A 19,812-nucleotide genomic window follows, 5' to 3' on the forward strand; every position below is an offset into this window, starting at 1 on the left:
TCCTCCTTATCCTCATCATCTCCCATTCCTCCTCATCCTCATCATCTCCCATTCCTCCTCCTCCTCCTTATCCTCATCATCTCCCATTCCTCCTCATCCTCATCATCTCCCATTCCTCCTCCTCCTCCTTATCCTCATCATCTCCCATCCCTCCTCCTCCTTATCCTCATCATCTCGCATCTCTCTTCCTCCTCATCCTCATCCCCATCATCCACCTGTTACATAGCCTATCGAGCATATACTCACCTATAATGTTAATAATGCTTACACATTTTCAAATATTTTATTCAAATTCTCTTTTTAATCTGGATTTATTCTGTAAGCTAACAAAATTTTATAATTTTAATAACAAATATAACATTTACTAATCATCACACACGAGAAATATCCATGTTGCCGTTTCACTCTTCCAGGTGGCGCTAAATGAATTTAAAAAAAAAAATTTGTCCAGAAAAATTTATTTATCGACCTTTAAGCATTTTAAAGGTAAGAATTTGTATTGCATTTAAATAAGAAAGATTACTATATAGAAACAAACATTATTATTAACACTTACTTTTTTAAATAACTAGAAATTTCGCGAAATTAACGACATAATAAGTAGCGCCCTCTCTTGTAAATTGTTCTACATTTATAAAAATGTTTTTTTGATTGCAATTAAAACTCGTTTTATTCGATATTTTATTGTTATAGGTTAATTTATGTTCTATTTTATTACTAGAAATAATTTACAATAATTTATATGGAACTTGCTATATCCAACGAGCTAGAATATGAGTGGCTGTGATCTTAGAAACAGCGCTCTTGGTGGCAACGACGGGTACTATCGACCGCCATTTTATTTTAAGTCAAAACATCGAAGTCTCTACTACGTGTTAGGTAGGACTGTCAGATTGTCACTTTAGAATCTATTTTTCTCATATAAACTTTTACCATTTTTATAATCTAAGTACGAGTTAGGTCTTGAAGGGCTTTACTCTCGGCCATATTGAAAATATTTACAATAAAAAATTACATTTTGACCTTTGTCATGTTACGAACCACAATGTCGAANCGACGGGTACTATCGCCCGCCATTTTATTTTAAGTCAAAACATCGAAGTCTCTACCACGTGTTAGGTAGGACTGTCACTTTAGAATCTATTTTTCTCATATAAACTTTTACCATTTTTATAATCTAAGTACGAGTTAGGTCTTGAAGGGCTTTACTCTCGGCCATATTGAAAATATTTACAATAAAAAATTACATTTTGACCTTTGTCATGTTACGAACCACAATGTCGAAGTTAAAATCCTTCTAAGAGGAATTAAGGAGCAATAATTGTGAGAAATGGAAGAAGTGTTGAATTTTCCCCATCAAAAATAGACAAAGAAAACACGCCAGTAAGTGCAAGCGACTGATATGTAGAAACTACATCATTAGGATGTGTACAAATTGTGCACGATATGAATCATTCTGGATAACAAAAGTACATTAACATGAGCTAACCTTTTGTTTGTTATGTTGTAGACAACAACCTTATACACCGAAGCCATGAGCCCAAAGAGGGATTGAAAAATTACCAATCCGAAATGCCTTGTTAAATAGTCAAAATAAAGTGAACTGTTTTAATCTGGGTCTCTGTTAATTGCGAATAATTAAGAAAGACGTGATAAATACCACTAGTCTCACTATTAGAAGAAACCTTTACTTATAACTTTTTATATTTTTAATTATCATCAAAAGGCAAAAAGCTTAATTTTGAAGGTAGTGATGAGTTTTAAAAACGCTTGTAAATGTTAATAATGAATAACATTAAGTCCTACCTCTCTCACAATATGACACATGACAACCCTCATCTCCCATCCCTTTAATATTAAAGAGCTATGGTGCTCTTAAATAATAATGAGCAGGGCCAATTAACCCACTTTGGAGTCCTAGACATTTTCTTCTTACTGGGCCATCTCCCACATAACATATTTTCTTTAGATTTTAGAATTCACAATAACCATATAAAAAGCAATATATTTTTGTTTATTAGGTATATAGTTGCCAACAGAAAAGTAAACTATCTTATATACAAATCTTTTCAGAATAGACAGTTTGACCAGGCCCTAGACATTTGTCTCATTTGTCTATGCGATGATCCGGCCCTGATAAGGAGCAATGATGCTATTTTAAATTAATAAGGAGCATCAACTCTCCTTGTACACAAGCTATCGTGAGAAATTTCGCATTTAACTTATCACTACAGAATATTTTGTCTTGTTTAGAAAGGTTTAAATAAAGGGTTAAAGAAATCTCTATTTTTTCTTCTTACCATCCACCATCTTAGTTAAGGGTTAAAACTCTTTCTTTACTTTGGGCACTTTTACACAAATTAGAATATTCTAGCTCGTTGCCTTTACACAACACAAACTGCAGGCTCCTTGACTAAATGGAAAATGGCGGACGTGTATTCAATTTTCTTCCAAAATGGTGTTGCTACAACCACTCTTATGTACTATATTCTATTTGTTTTTCAACATAAATGGAATATATGTAGAATGATCAAATGCTAAAAATCTGTACTAAGTTATTTTACTTGTTAGTAAGAAATCTACAGTACATTACTATGCCAGTAAGTAACTTGTCTGTATCTCATAGATGTCGATTTTTTCATTAGCAATAAAGTTAATATTTAATGAAAAATTTTAGATATACTTGGGCATTTGAAGTACTAAGCCGCTAAGCAAGTCAATGGCGTAGTCCGTTTATACGAAACATGTCAAATCGTTGATTTGTAGTTTGTCATTGAGTTTACCTTTTGCTAGATTTGATTTTCAAAAGTTAAATTCGCATCCTTAAGAATTTAAAAACTTTATTTAAATAAATAATGTAAACATAAATATTGATTTTATACACACTTCTATACATCATTGTTGGTGTTGGTTTACAACATCCATGCAACTGAGTTCAATTTCCACTCATGACTCTTTAAAACATCCAATAACATGTATTTAAAAAAATATGTTTAGTCATTTTTATGATTATCAAATTCTAGTTACAGAAAAGTTGAATTGGTTCTCCTTGAGTAGAAGAGAAGGGAAACCAATTCAAGTTTTCTGTAACTAGTGGCCAGCATCAACCCATTCTAGAACCTTTTGGTGGCCATTGAAGATGGTTGAAAAGATTTCTTATTAAATATTATTAAACTTTTTTTAAAATTCTTTGCTTTATAACTGACATATTTGTCAATTTAGAAATTGTTATTCTTATTTTCATCTGTTCTGAGGGGGTCAGACCAGTAATGAAATCAATTAGCAAGTGTTAGCAATACAGAAACAATGCTCTTTCTTTAATTACTTGCAACAAGGATCCAAATCAGATTCAACTCTGGATCTCCACAACAAAAGTCTGATGCCTTACCACAAGTTACTATTTTTGTATACAGTATATACATCAATCTTTTTTTTCTCTTCTAGTTAGTTTGTAACCAGCAGAAAGACCAAATGCCACAATCACTAATATTGCACTGATGGTAGTTATCCAGTCCCATAATGTGATGTCTGATTCTCCTCCAAATAAGTCCTTAATCCGCTTCCATGAACCATTATTGGGTAAGCATGGAATTTCAAGGATGTGGCACATGATGTTATAATGATCCACTACTTCCATAGGCTGACAAACATAATTATGCTTTATACCTAGTAAAAGATTAAATGATTTTTATAAAAGAATCAAGATATTAAAATTATAAATTTATTCATGTATTTTGTACCAGGTCCTCGTGCAAAAAATATTGCTCTCATGTCTCTAACTGTGTATGGATCATAACCAAACTCGCCATTATATATTTCCTGCTGTCCTATTTGTTTATTATTAGAAATCTAGTTTAAAAATAAAAAAAATTTTTATGCAGTTAATATAAAAACAAAAACCTTATCCGTATAAATTTACTTACACCATTAATGAGAAATCCTTCTTCAGCCAAGATAACAATTGGTAGAACATATTTACCCTTCTTAATCTTATAGTTTTCAGGTAATTCATTTTTCAGGAAAACTTGCAAACCATTTATGTTTGCCTTTTTTAATTCTTCATAAATCTGGTTATTAGAAATTATAATTTAAAATGATTTAAAATATATATACATATACATATAAATATACTTTATATGTTGGCATATAAGTTAATCTGAAAAATCTGCTTTGCACCTATAGATCAACCAAATATAAACTTCTAAATGCTCAAACATACTATCAACTAAACCTGAAATGAGGTCTAAAGTCCCTGTGGTCCACATGTACTAAAGTCCCACAGTGGTCCACACAACTTGCAAGCCACATGCAGTTCTTCTAGTTCCTTACTATGGCTCCACATACTCAGGACAGCCACAAGTGGGTATTCAGAGTGTGCAGAATGCCCACTTGTGGCTGAGTGTGCAATTTCCTTTTATAAACATGGTACATCTATATATATATGAAAATGGGCATGTGTGTCCCTATATTTTACTTTTCAGCCAAAACTACACATCGCACATGAATGGTGTTTGTATGTGGTAGTAGCCCCAAGTCTCCATTCATGCACTATGGTGGTTGCGTCTCGATAGCTATAAGGGTGCGAGAGAGATGGGGGCTTAAAGTGGTTGACTTCAAAGATTTTCTATTTCGATTTTAAAAATGTTTGAACCGTTTTAAATTTGAATTTGAATTGGTTCGATTATAGAATGATTATAAACGTTCCAGAAAATTGATCAAATTGAAAATAGTTCGTTTGACTGGACGTAAAAATTCTCTAATTAGCCTGGAAACGGGGGGCCTAATTCTTGCATTCTGTGCTATAAGGGTGTGGGAGATATGGGGTTGAAAGTGGTTGACTTCAAAGATGTGTAACAATGGAAGTGTCAACAATAGAAGTGTTAACAGTGGAAGTGTTAACACTTCTATTGAGTAACAAAGTAATTGAGTAACAAAGGAAGTGTTAATATAAAGCGGCACTCAAGATTTACAGGCGGTTTTTGCGGGAAATTGAACGTATTTTTAGACTCATGTAAAAATTCTCTAATTAGCCTGGAAACGGGGGGCCTAATTCTTGCATTCTGTGCTATAAGGGTGTGGGAGATATGGGGTTGAAAGTGGTTGACTTCAAAGATGTGTAACAATGGAAGTGTCAACAATAGAAGTGTTAACAGTGGAAGTGTTAACACTTCTATTGAGTAACAAAGTAATTGAGTAACAAAGGAAGTGTTAATATAAAGCGGCACTCAAGATTTACAGGCGGTTTTTGCGGGAAATTGAACGTATTTTTAGACTCATGTAAAAATTCTCTAATTAGTCTGGAACGGGGGATCTAATTCTTGCATTCTGTGAAAACGGGTAAGATTGGCTATAATGTAATTATCTTAATCTTCACTATTGTTACTTTTTGCCCAGTGAAGCAGGTCCTTGCAGCTAGATTACTTAGAAAAACAGTCTTTTATATATAAAAAAAAGTATATTACATACAAATAAAAACCCAGTGAAGCGGGTCCTTGCAGCTAGTATATAATATTTTTGCAAGTTTGCTGATATTGTAAGATCATTAATTGTTATTGGGCATAATTTTGTTTTTCAACATAAATGGAATATATGTAGGATGAACAAATGCTAAAAATCTGTACTAAGTTATCTTACTTGTTAGTAAGAAATCTACAGTACATTACTACACCAGTAAATACATTCAAGCCAAAATCAACATCAACACCTCCAATATAACATTGATGGTTTAAACAGCATAGTAACATAAGGTACTGTACATATAGTATATCATAGTAGAACACTGTAGTAAGCTACACTATTGTCATTTACATCAGTAGTGAAAAGGTGATATCAGCTGAAGTGTATGGAGTACTACTCATTTATACTAAACTTTTATTACTACATTAATCTTTATATTAAATATTTTCACCAAACACAATGTTTATTTGTAAATATTTGCAGGCTTGTAAGAGTTACAGCAAGTGGTACAGTGCATAATGATTGTTACAAGCATTGTTCGGCTTGTTTTTCACTCTATGGTAAGGTTCACAATTTTTACCTCAACCTCTAGTTTCGGAGAGATTTTTTTTCAGGCTTTAAAAGTCAACTTATATGCAAGCATATGTAATATACCATTTTTAATATTTACCTCATTTATCTTTCCTCTTTTAGGCTGAATCATAGCAAATGATCCTCTATTCAACATATAACTAATTTCATTAGTGTCAATGTAATTTTCAATGTTTATGATAAAGGCAGGATGTCGATTAACTTTTGCAATTCCGTGATCAGAAATTACCATCACTACAACCTATAGAAATCAATAAGATATTCAATAATTATTTCTCATTACTTCCGATTATTCAATTGTATTATTTATATAAGTTTTTATATAGAAAACCATTGTTAGTAATTAATATACAAATTCAGTATACTATAGACTACATTGCCAGATTGAATTTTGAACTACAGTGGTGCCTCATAGTCTGCATTTAATTTGTTCGGAAGGTTGTTTGAACTTCCGAACAAATTAAATGAAGTTCAAACAACCTTCAAATTAAATTTGAAGGTTGTTTGAACTTCAAATTGTTCAAAGTCTCAATCAGTTTTCCCCATTAGAAATAATGGAAAATGAATTAATCCATTCCCAGACCCAAAACAATACCCATACACAAATAGAAAATACATGTAATTTATGGTAAAAATTATACAATTAAATGAACTAAATAATAAATTAAAACACAAAAACAGTAAATAAAATATTTAAATACTGTACAATAAAATGAAAATTGCATTTACAAGTTACATACCATTGACTTCAGCATCTTAAACATGGCCACAATATCTGTCAAGTGTATACTACTTTTGTACTTTGCAATAAGTTCCTTTTTCATCTTAATCATTAACACTATAACCTTCCTGTTAGACTTTGTTGTTTCAACATTCTTCTTAGATGCAATGGTTAATAAGTAAAGGTTACATACTGTATATAACCAAAAATTCACAAGCATAACATGAGATGCTTTCAACAGTGAGAATGAGAGACAACTTAGGCACACAACAGGTAATGTTTACGCAACAAGCACATTTTTCACTGTGCATGCAGTTTCATTGTAGAAGCATCATTCAAACTCTGGATGGTTTGAAGTACGAGGTACCACTGTATTCTAGACCAGTGTTCCGCAGCACCCTGGTGTGCCGTCATATGGTGAAAGGTGTGACGTGAACTTTTACATATTCTGTTAATTTCAAGTTTCTTTTATATATTTTTATCACAGTTTTTGTGTTTCTTAAGCTTGTATTTCATTCTCTGCCACAGCACCGATGAAATAAGATGATGATTGTATATTCTTTATTACAAGCCACGTATTTTTATGTATTCTAAGAAATTATATGTAAAATAAATTTGCTCACAGGTGTTGATGTCTTTTAATAACAATAATAATAAGAGTAGTGGCATTACATATATGTTTTTGAGGGAAATAACATTTTGATGTGCCATGTTGAGTCATGGGTGTGCTGCAAGTAGAAAAAGGTTGCGGAACACTGTTCTAGATAGACTAGGCTTGCTACAAGATCTATCTTATCTGGAATGACTACAGAATTTCACTTTTAATGGATAAATTACACATATCAACATAAAGTAACATATGAGAACTTGTCAAATTCAGACATTCTGCTCATTTAAAATAATGAGGATACAAAAGAGACTTGAAAAACATTTGTAAATAAGAATTCTAGATATCAAACAATAATTTATTAAAAATTCAAATATCTAAATGTATTTATTTTAAAATGAACAATAATATGGAGTCATAATTTCTAAATTGAAGGAAAAAAAAAAAAACTTACATGTAGAAATGAAACAGCAGCATAAATATTAGACNTTTAAAATGGTGTTTCGTCGCTTTTTATTAATTAGAGACCCAAATAAAACAAATATTTGTGTTTTTCAAATAAATTTTCTTTACTCTCTTTTATAATAAATGAATTTATCTATTTCTAAGTAAAAACTGAAAGTGTCTGTAAAAGTAATTTTTTAAAATATTCTTTTTTCTTGATAAAGTTTTAATACTTATTATTATAATCTAGACATGTTAATTTTTAAATATACTTGTATATTGGGCCACAGTATATATTATATATACTTGTGGCCCAAAACTCCTTGACTTTTTCCAATGCGGCCCAGAAAAACAAAAAGGTTGGACACCCCTGGTATAAATGTTAGCTGTAATTTTTCTATGTATAGCCTAAATTTATGATTTGTGTATGGGTTTGTATATGTGCCGGGCAGTTTTAACCGCTTTTGAGGCTCCGGCCCAATTTCTTTGGATGTATTATACAAATATAGAAGAAAAATATTAGTAGTCAGCAATGAGATATGGCCCCAAAAAAGACAAGGCCCGACCATGACGAGTAAGACCATGCATTACTACGGTTCTATGTATAGAACATGTTTGTGTGTGTGTGCAGCAGCGTAACCAGAGAGGAACCCAAGGGTCTAGGGCCCACCTACAGTAAATAAATAAAGAAAAAAATCAGATAAGTACAGGAAAAAGATTTGAATGTAATCAATGCACTATATATTCTTCATCCACAGTGGTAAAGGGTATTAGAAAGCGAGAAAGTAGCTTATGAGGCAAGGAAGTAGCCCTTTACTACGTTTTAATTCGGGCCTTTACTTAATATTGCCACTGTTATGTGTGAATTGCACATGTGCAAAGTCCCTCAAAGTTCGAAAGAGTCCTGGGTGAATTGCCTTTATTGAGACCCCAGTATATTAAACAATATTAAACTGAGGCCCCAGTATATTGCAAAACAATATTGTATTTTATATTTTAAATACTAATATTTGACAAAAAAATAGAGTTATTTTTCTCCATATACGAGAAATGCAATATAATAATGTGTAACAAATTCGTGGGCCCTTTTTAAATAAGTGATCCACGTAAGTAAGTAGCCCTGCTGGTTTTTTCTATGATAAGGTCTGAGTATGTGTATGCGTGTAGATGTTTATATTTTCTCTCTATCCAACCATTCTATAGATTACTCAGATGAACGTGAGTGTAGATTTCACATTAGCTTACATGTTCACATGCGTTAATTCTTGAAGACACGTATTTCTGCGAAAATTCCTATAGAAATTAATTCATTCGAGGGTGGCATTCAACATAAATCTAATCTGATAAATAAGCTTGATGTTTCCTAACATTATCAGCACTGATTAGAAAGCAAGAAAGTTGCTTATGAGGCAAGAAGGTAGCTTATGAGGCAAGGAGGTAGCTTATGAGGCAAGGTGGTATTCCATTAATTTAGCCATTTTTTGAAAACATTTGCCAATTGTAACAATATTTTGTATTGTAACAAGACTACAGTTTCAATTAATTCTTCGAGAATTCTCAAGAGGTAAACTAATTCTTAACCCATTTATCTAATTTAAAGGTATAGAAGACCTCTAATTCTTGGAATGGTCGAAGGTGAACAGCTCTACTTTCTGTGGCGGAGACAGTTCACCAAGTAACCCAACGACAGGGAAATGTGTTAGGTCAATGCACCTGTAGTGCTATCGCTTGTTGAAGAACGTTGAATGATCGTTTTCTGGGTCACTTTATCGTGTTTTCTAACTTCAGATTATATTCGATCATCAGAATTTTATCTTTATATTATCCGATAGTCAGATTAAATTCTTTGTGTGCGTAACTAAATGCGATCCATTGTGCATGCCAAACATTCAAATGCGATCCATTGTGCAATTAATGAAGAATTGGCACTTATTTCGCGTATTTTGTTACTAAAAATTGTATTTTTTTTTTACTTGTGTTTTAAAGTGTTTTTCTTGGTAAAATCGGTGTTAAGTGGATTCAATCACGCCCAATTTAGTGGTAGTTTGCACTCACATCGAAATGAATCAACGGAAAAGTCATTGACATGCTTCTTGTAACTTAAATTTTTTCATATTTTTTATAGATTTTTTGAAGTTTTAAGGGGATTTTTTACTTGTTTTTCGCTTTAATTCATCTTAAAATTCCTTACTGGCACGTTTTTGTCAGTAAATCGCTCCATTCACAGCTCATTTACGCCATATCTAATCAGTGAAGAGATAAGTAATATTAACTTCCCATACATGAAAATAGATAAATTATGTTAAATCTCGTTTTAAAATGTATAAATTATGTTAATTTTTCTCATTAAAACATGTAAAATCATATTAATTTTCCATAGTTATCTGCCGTAAAAGAAAAGATCAAAAATTACTCTAATTATCGATACGTTCTGAGTGTTAAAGATTAGAAAAAGCGAGACATTTTTTAATTTTTATACTAATTTTTTCGAATTTTAAAGCATGGCCATTATCCAAAAATTGATTATTTAGCTTTCAATAATCGAAATTTTTCAAAAAATACATTAAAAACATGAGGAAAAGGCATTCAATTACACGCTTCGTTAACTTCGCTTTAGATTTGATATCTGTTATAAATTTAAAAAAAAAAACGTTAAAAATAATGTATAAAAAATAAAAATAGGAAGATAAACAAAAAATATATATTATTTTAATGTCAGTTTTTTTTAGAACTTTTCCCAATTTTCATAAATTTCCTTCAATCTCCTCTTTATGTAAAAAAGGACTTCAACCTCCATTTTGTCTTCCTTCCTCGACTTATTCTTTTGTTATGAAAATTTACTATAGAGTTTATTGAATTTTATTAATAAAAATATAACTTACGTCTTCTATTTTTTATATATTTTATCATAATTTTATTATTCATCCTGCTGTGAATGTATATATAACAATTGCATTATGTTGTATACAATGATACAATTAATAACTTCTTTAAGGCTTAATTTTGACTTCTTGAGGGCCTAAATTATAATATAAGAGGCCTTTTACCTCTCTAAAATGAGGCCCTCGTTGCTTGGGGCCTGTAGCTTATGTATAAACCTTTTTTTTTTAATTATATAAAAGGTAAGCTTAATTATTTTATGTAGCATACTTTGATATAATATATAAATATCTCCAGAGCATAATTTAGGCTTTTTTGGACTTAAATTATAATATAAGAGGCCTCTCTTCTTCATTTTTTTTAAAGTACCTTTTTTAAAGACCTGTGCTGTTTAGTCTACGTATAAATCATTCTCTAGCCTTTACAAATGTATAAAAATTTACATATTTTTATTAAAATATTGAACTTAAATTAATATTTTTTAATGAAAGAAGGTGTATATAGTTTATTTATCACATATTTTCCTATACATAATTCAATTCTGTAACGTTATAAGCGATATTTCTTACACACGTGAAAGGCACATAGCATGGTAACTGGTACTAAACATAGCAGCATCTTGAATTTATGAATCATAAAAATAACTTATTTATGCCTCAGACAATTCATTTATTCTGTTTTGTATCACGAAAATATATATATAAATTAACTTTTCCTTTAAGGTTAACACGAGGAAAACAGTGCTTTTAATTGACCAGGTCGTTCACCATTCCATAGTTACATTATGCAACTTGTTCTTCGTTGTAGGGATATTAATAATATAAAATTTCCTAATTTCATATTTAAAAAAACAATAATATGTTTCGTAATTTTGTAAAAACATTATTAAAAATACAGTAGAAATTAAAATAAAATGTAATTTTTAGTAATAAAGTATTGAAAGTGCTTAAGGGGGTTAGAATTAGAAAGGGGTCAATTTACTTGCTAAGATTTACGTAATGTATTGAAGAGAGTTTCAAGGGTTTTAACCTTTAAAACTGCTACAAGGAACTAATAGTATTTTCTATAGTAACTAATTAATTTAAAGAAGGAACTTTCGTGTAAAGAAATAAATAAGGGATAATACTTCTTTAATGATTTAATTTTAGAAAAGAAAAATAATTTAAAGAGATCTTAATAGTGTTAAAATTTGTTATGTTTTTTTATTATTATCATTTTTTACATAAAATACTTAATTTAACTTCTTTCTTTCTATGTACTGGGTTCGTGGGAAAAGATCTTAATGACCCTCCTTTACATACGTGTGTAACATTGAACTCCAGGTTTAAATTGAGNTCTTAATCTTCACTATTGTTACTTTTTGCCCAGTGAAGCAGGTCCTTGCAGCTAGATTACTTAGAAAAACAGTCTTTTATATATAAAAAAAAGTATATTACATACAAATAAAAACCCAGTGAAGCGGGTCCTTGCAGCTAGTATATAATATTTTTGCAAGTTTGCTGATATTGTAAGATCATTAATTGTTATTGGGCATAATTTTGTTTTTCAACATAAATGGAATATATGTAGGATGAACAAATGCTAAAAATCTGTACTAAGTTATCTTACTTGTTAGTAAGAAATCTACAGTACATTACTACACCAGTAAATACATTCAAGCCAAAATCAACATCAACACCTCCAATATAACATTGATGGTTTAAACAGCATAGTAACATAAGGTACTGTACATATAGTATATCATAGTAGAACACTGTAGTAAGCTACACTATTGTCATTTACATCAGTAGTGAAAAGGTGATATCAGCTGAAGTGTATGGAGTACTACTCATTTATACTAAACTTTTATTACTACATTAATCTTTATATTAAATATTTTCACCAAACACAATGTTTATTTGTAAATATTTGCAGGCTTGTAAGAGTTACAGCAAGTGGTACAGTGCATAATGATTGTTACAAGCATTGTTCGGCTTGTTTTTCACTCTATGGTAAGGTTCACAATTTTTACCTCAACCTCTAGTTTCGGAGAGATTTTTTTTCAGGCTTTAAAAGTCAACTTATATGCAAGCATATGTAATATACCATTTTTAATATTTACCTCATTTATCTTTCCTCTTTTAGGCTGAATCATAGCAAATGATCCTCTATTCAACATATAACTAATTTCATTAGTGTCAATGTAATTTTCAATGTTTATGATAAAGGCAGGATGTCGATTAACTTTTGCAATTCCGTGATCAGAAATTACCATCACTACAACCTATAGAAATCAATAAGATATTCAATAATTATTTCTCATTACTTCCGATTATTCAATTGTATTATTTATATAAGTTTTTATATAGAAAACCATTGTTAGTAATTAATATACAAATTCAGTATACTATAGACTACATTGCCAGATTGAATTTTGAACTACAGTGGTGCCTCATAGTCTGCATTTAATTTGTTCGGAAGGTTGTTTGAACTTCCGAACAAATTAAATGAAGTTCAAACAACCTTCAAATTAAATTTGAAGGTTGTTTGAACTTCAAATTGTTCAAAGTCTCAATCAGTTTTCCCCATTAGAAATAATGGAAAATGAATTAATCCATTCCCAGACCCAAAACAATACCCATACACAAATAGAAAATACATGTAATTTATGGTAAAAATTATACAATTAAATGAACTAAATAATAAATTAAAACACAAAAACAGTAAATAAAATATTTAAATACTGTACAATAAAATGAAAATTGCATTTACAAGTTACATACCATTGACTTCAGCATCTTAAACATGGCCACAATATCTGTCAAGTGTATACTACTTTTGTACTTTGCAATAAGTTCCTTTTTCATCTTAATCATTAACACTATAACCTTCCTGTTAGACTTTGTTGTTTCAACATTCTTCTTAGATGCAATGGTTAATAAGTAAAGGTTACATACTGTATATAACCAAAAATTCACAAGCATAACATGAGATGCTTTCAACAGTGAGAATGAGAGACAACTTAGGCACACAACAGGTAATGTTTACGCAACAAGCACATTTTTCACTGTGCATGCAGTTTCATTGTAGAAGCATCATTCAAACTCTGGATGGTTTGAAGTACGAGGTACCACTGTATTCTAGACCAGTGTTCCGCAGCACCCTGGTGTGCCGTCATATGGTGAAAGGTGTGACGTGAACTTTTACATATTCTGTTATTTTCAAGTTTCATTTATATATTTTTATCACAGTTTTTGTGTTTCTTAAGCTTGTATTTCATTCTCTGCCACAGCACCGATGAAATAAGATGATGATTGTATATTCTTTATTACAAGCCACGTATTTTTATGTATTCTAAGAAATTATATGTAAAATAAATTTGCTCACAGGTGTTGATGTCTTTTAATAACAATAATAATAAGAGTAGTGGCATTACGTATATGTTTTTGAGGGAAATAACATTTTGATGTGCCATGTTGAGTCATGGGTGTGCTGCAAGTAGAAAAAGGTTGCGGAACACTGTTCTAGATAGACTAGGCTTGCTACAAGATCTATCTTATCTGGAATGACTACAGAATTTCACTTTTAATGGATAAATTACACATATCAACATAAAGTAACTTATGAGAACTTGTCAAATTCAGACATTCTGCTCATTTAAAATAATGAGGATACAAAAGAGACTTGAAAAACATTTGTAAATAAGAATTCTAGATATCAAACAATAATTTATTAAAAATTCAAATATCTAAATGTATTTATTTTAAAATGAACAATAATATGGAGTCATAATTTCTAAATTGAAGGAAAAAAAAAAAAACTTACATGTAGAAATGAAACAGCAGCATAAATATTAGACCAACTGCAAACTGTATAATGTTACTACTGTATAATGCAGTTGTGCCACAGAAGATATATTAAAATCAGAATATAATTTTCATAAATAAATTGAATATTTATGTTAGAAAAGTAAAGACTTGTTAAAAAGATAAATAAATGGAGAATTTCACATTGTTTAAATAAGCATCTCTCAATACAATCTGAGTTATTAATTCTGATTAAGCTGGAAATTTATAATACAATAAATTTATATCTAAATTCTACTTGTGAACTCTTTCTGGCCTTAATTATTGACTTCTTGTTAATAAATCTAAAGAATTAGTCATCAAAGAATCATCCAGTTTGAAGATAGATTTAGATGTGAAGTATTATTTCCATTAGTAAAATAAAATTCTGAAAGATATAAAAGAATTATCTTACAGAATTTTGCTTTAACAAAGTGTTTTTAGAAATTTTCAATATGATAACACAATAATTCACTTTTATTAACACTTTACTTAAACCTTTTCCAGTGCACAGTAACTTTTCAGATAACCTGAATATCCTAAAATTATTTTAAAGAGAATTAAAACCAGCTTGGAACAGCTGCATGTTATCATTTGTGGTTATTATTTCCAATGAAGTGATTGAATCACAAACAACATGCAACTGTTCTTAAAATAATTATAAATATGTAAATATATATATATATATATGTGTGTTAACTGACTTTTAAGCCATCCTGTGTACACATTTAAAATTTTAATCACTTACATTGTTTTGCATTTTCTTTTTTAGAATATTATCCTGAAGATCAGATATAATCTTATCAATGTTCTTAATCATATCCTGCATTTCTACAGAATCCGGTCCATAACGGCGACCTGAATTAAAAAATTGAATTTGTCGAAAATGTCAATAAAAGAATACTCTTAATGTTTTTACCGATAAATTTTAAATCAGAGACTTACCTACAAATTCAATTGCCCTGAAGTGAAACATGGCTAAATTAAGTTTCTTTTTCAAGAATTTATCTAAAACATCATTTAAACGTTTTTGAATGTTATTTAATTCCCAATCTGGATTCTCGTAAGAATTCTGAGGATATTCGCAATGCGTTGCTGCAAATCCTCCATATTCAACTTGGCATCCGTCCCACCAGTATAAAGCAGTTTTTATATCGTGTTTCTCGGCAGTTATCCATAACGGTTCAGCAAATTTCCACCAGATTTTCGACGATTTATCATCATAAAAACCTTTTGAAAAAACTTGTTGACTTTGTTCGTCATACATATAATCATCCACTATACCATGATGTTCTGCATATAATCCTAAAATTTCAAAGGTATAATATTTACAAAATAATCTTTTACTTTCTTGAAATGTAATAAAATTTTTAGCAAATTTCATATGTACAATATTACATCATTAAACCACTCTTTTTAATATATTTTTTTTAATAAAAATTTTTAAAATTTCTGGATTTAACATAATTCAACTTTTACTATCACAGACCCTTTTTTTTCCCTTGAACTCTTACTTTGCAGGCACTAAAAAGGCCTTTATTTGTTCATCGTGGGTTTGGTCAGACCTGCAATAGAGGCAGTCAATAGTGAGGCATAGGGCCTGACACATTCTAGTCAGAAATTTTTGTTTCCAGAAAATTAATATTGAATATTTTATAACAGAAAATTAAAAATGATTGTAGAAAAACCAAGTAATTTGAATGATAAAAATCTTCCTCGTCATTTTTCTGTAGTTATTCTAATTCATCAGTAATAATTATTTTAACCTGAAGATGTTTGATTGATAGATGTTTATTTTTACAAACCACAATAAACATCAATTAACATTCAATCAATCACTCATATTCATCCTTTTTGATGTTTTGATTGCTTTTTGAATGTTTCCTGAAAAAATAGGTCAGAATAATGTTTTCTATTAAACTTTTAACTTTATTTTTAATAATGCTTAAGACTGTAAAATGAATTTTTGGGATGGTAAGAACAAGATTTTATCTCTCAAAATACATTGGTTGTAGTTGTATGGGCAAAACAATTTGCAATGTAATTCTTGAAGCAAACCTACAAGATATTCTGTCCATATATTCCTTCTGATATGGCCGTTTACATAGAAATTTGTACTATTTTTTAACAGTTCTTTCCAATTGTTAACCATGAAGTATCCTATACGTATATTATATGTATTTAGTAAAAAATTTTAATTCTATTATGATGTATCATACGACAGGTGGGCAGCAGACTAACCTAGTCATTTTTCTAAAATGCATTTCTATGTCATTTAGCCATAAAAAACATTTCCTCACATCACTTATCTATCACATTAGATTATCAGATTGATCAAACATTTTGGCAATTTATCATTGTCTACAATGATATTTACTAGATAAGAAGTGGACAGGCCACGGGTGGTCCACATTTTATCTGTGATTTGGTTTAAGTGTTCTGTGAATCAACAATAACTTTGAGAACCATTCCATACAACATTAATCCTATGTATAAAATATAATAGCAATGTACTGTACTTTACATAATATATGCATTTTAATATGCTGTTATAAAGAGGAAAACACATTATTTTCCACACTAATTTTAAATGCTGTCTTAGACTATTATTTGAAGTTTTAATCAAAAATTTTCATCAAATTTTGCAAATCATACAACATTGCAGGATGTAATTTTTGGAGAGCTTTATCTCGTGATGCTTTGCTTATATAGACAGTACCATTGCAGTACAAATGCATCTCTGAATGAAGAAGTTGGGACTTTATCACATCTGTAGCCATGCCCATAGGAGTAAAAAAAATTAAAAGAAACCAATGGTCTACATGTGATCCTTTTCAAGATATAACCCTGCTGAAATCTTGACCACTTGCTTGTTAAACAAATGATACGCTTAATGGAGCATGCAGGACAACTCTGATTGTGTCCCCAGTAATAGTCAGTACACTTACGTTTTATGACATTTTAGCAACCTCTAGTAAAGTGGAAAACAGTTGATTTTTAGCACTATTTGAGATATTTTTTCCACTTAAATTTTACCCCATTTTTGGGGTCTTCAAAATTCTAGATAGGCTTTGGGAGGTCATCTTGCAAAGGATCACACGGTTCATTTCACTTTTTCATACTTCGGATAAAGTCCAACTGCCTCATTCAAAGCCGCATTTGTATCACATACATAGCAGAGATAGCATCTTGCAAACTGATAAGAACCGAGTGTCAATATGCAAACTGAACTCGTGACAAATCTTAGGAAATAGTCGTGCTCGTAGCTCACCTGTAACAATACTATGACAATTTGGATAAGTATTGGACGGAAACACAGGCAAAACATAATCAGCAGTCACGCCGTTCTTTTTTAATCTTCTAAAACCATTAAGGGGGCTTATTTTATCGAAAATGTCGACAAAATCGTGACGGAATCCTTCCAGCATCAATACAATTAACCTTGTATTAGGATCAATGTTCTCTTCCCCTCCACTTCCTCCTAATAACCAATAAGCTAGCAAGTCACATCGACATAATGGAAAATATATGAAAAACAATAATAAAACTGTTCTTATTTCTATATTATTAAGATTATGTACATTCATCTATTTATTATTAAAGTAATCAATTTCGATTCCCGACCACGCCTCGACTCACGCTGCAATGATTTTATCGTTTAAGTGTTGCCACCCGAACAAAAATTTTAAAATAAAAATATGAAGAAATTTTTCTTTATTCAATTATATAAAAGATGATTTATTAAACAATAAAAATTAATGTATATTATAATAGTAATAATTAATTTTTATTTAAAGTAATATAATATTTTAAAAGGAAGCTTTTTTTTTTATAACTCCGCCCTATAAGCATTAAGAGGATCTTTTCAGCAAGCCCATTATGGGTTAGGCTAGGCCTACAATGGGCCAGCAGGGTGATAAGGGATGGGGCCCGACATATCCGGTCGGATCAATTCCCGAAAAAGTCCTGGGGTTTTTCGACCGTCCTGATGGATCCAGAGCGGTAGACTGCCACCTTAATTAACCACTCGGCCATCTTAAAAAAATTTTATGTTGGCTAGCCTAAAACGTTAGTCAATATAAAATTCTTTGCCCTATTGCCGGTCAGACGTATCCGAAATTGTGAGCAATCCTTGATATCTTTTGACAAATACATTCCAGAAGTTGCAATCGCGGATTTTCCAGAGTGTTAGGCTGCCAGAGCCATGTGTAATGGCAATGCATAGAATCCTGATGCTTTGAGAGCGCTTTGATTTTGGTACAGTTCACGTACCGTTATTGCACATAGCTATGGTGTGAAGTCATTCTACGATTGATTAAAAAATATTTTAAATTACCATTGAAGAGCATATATATAGATACACACAATAGATAAAGCTCAACTTCAAGAGCAATAATAGTAAATTCTATTATTGTATTTCATCTTTCAGCGAAGAATTGTGAATTTGCAACATTGTAAGAGTTGTTTGACATGAAATTTATGTTGCTAAACAATTTTTACAATGAGTAAGCCATAAAGACTCGACTACTAAAGAAATAAATATGGAATATTTAGTTTATCTATGTTTCCACTTCCTTGAATTGAAAACATAGATAAAGTACTGTATATCCTGCTTCTAATCAGATACTGAATCATAAGATAATATATCTAACTGTTACTTACCTTTGAAAAAAGTCATAAGTAGTCATCCCGTAGCTATATTTTCTGAATCAGTAATAAATATGCTGTACATAAGCTATATTACAATAACATGCTAATGTTTGTATAAATCAGGGGTGTCCAACCCGCGGCCCGCGGGCCGCATGCGGCCCAAGGCAAGTTCCAATGCGGCCCAATAAACATGTAAACAAAACCGACAAATGTTTTAATTTTTTTATTATTTATTTATTTCAACGGCTTAAACTCAACAAAAGTTTCACAAAGCCATAAACCTTTATTCATATTTTATTTTTGAGTGGAAAGAAAATATTTTCAAATACTTTGAGATGTGTGAATGCGAAATGATTACTAAATAAAGCTGGAGTTGTGACTCAAAGGATTATAGACCCAAATTTGGGAAAAGGAGGGAAAGATGAGAAAGGACAAAAGATGTAGTAGTGAGAAACGTTAAATAGATCTTCTTTAAACAAATAGAGAGTCCTTAGGAACCCGTAATTTTTCAACCTTTTTCACTTCTTTATCTTTTGTCCTTTGTCTCTTTTTCCCCGCACTTGGGTCTATAATCCTTTGATTCACAGCTCCAGCTTTATTTAGTATTTCTTCCAACGTTGCAAGATTTGGCTAATTGG

The 19,812-nt window shown here is 30.8% G+C and overlaps 1 protein-coding gene across 1 annotated transcript; it reads right to left on the reverse strand.

The window, feature by feature from the left end:
- Positions 1–2,823: 2,823 nt before the first annotated feature.
- Positions 2,824–18,227, reverse strand: LOC111627505 (ectonucleotide pyrophosphatase/phosphodiesterase family member 6-like). Its single transcript, XM_023371094.1, has 8 exons — positions 17,796–18,227; positions 15,470–15,829; positions 15,273–15,382; positions 12,748–12,963; positions 6,128–6,289; positions 3,924–4,067; positions 3,741–3,849; positions 2,824–3,666 (listed from the first exon to the last, which is right to left on the reverse strand). The coding sequence occupies exons 1-8, from the start codon at positions 18,109–18,111 to the stop codon at positions 3,422–3,424; spliced, it is 1,662 nt and encodes a 553-aa protein (XP_023226862.1). The 5' UTR covers positions 18,112–18,227; the 3' UTR covers positions 2,824–3,421.
- Between the last annotated feature and the right edge of the window lie 1,585 nt (positions 18,228–19,812).

This window comes from Centruroides sculpturatus, unplaced genomic scaffold (genome assembly GCF_000671375.1).
Source record: "Centruroides sculpturatus isolate CEXI.00-Female unplaced genomic scaffold, Cexi_2.0 scaffold1, whole genome shotgun sequence".
In the NCBI taxonomy this organism is placed as follows: Eukaryota; Metazoa; Arthropoda; class Arachnida; order Scorpiones; family Buthidae; genus Centruroides; species Centruroides sculpturatus.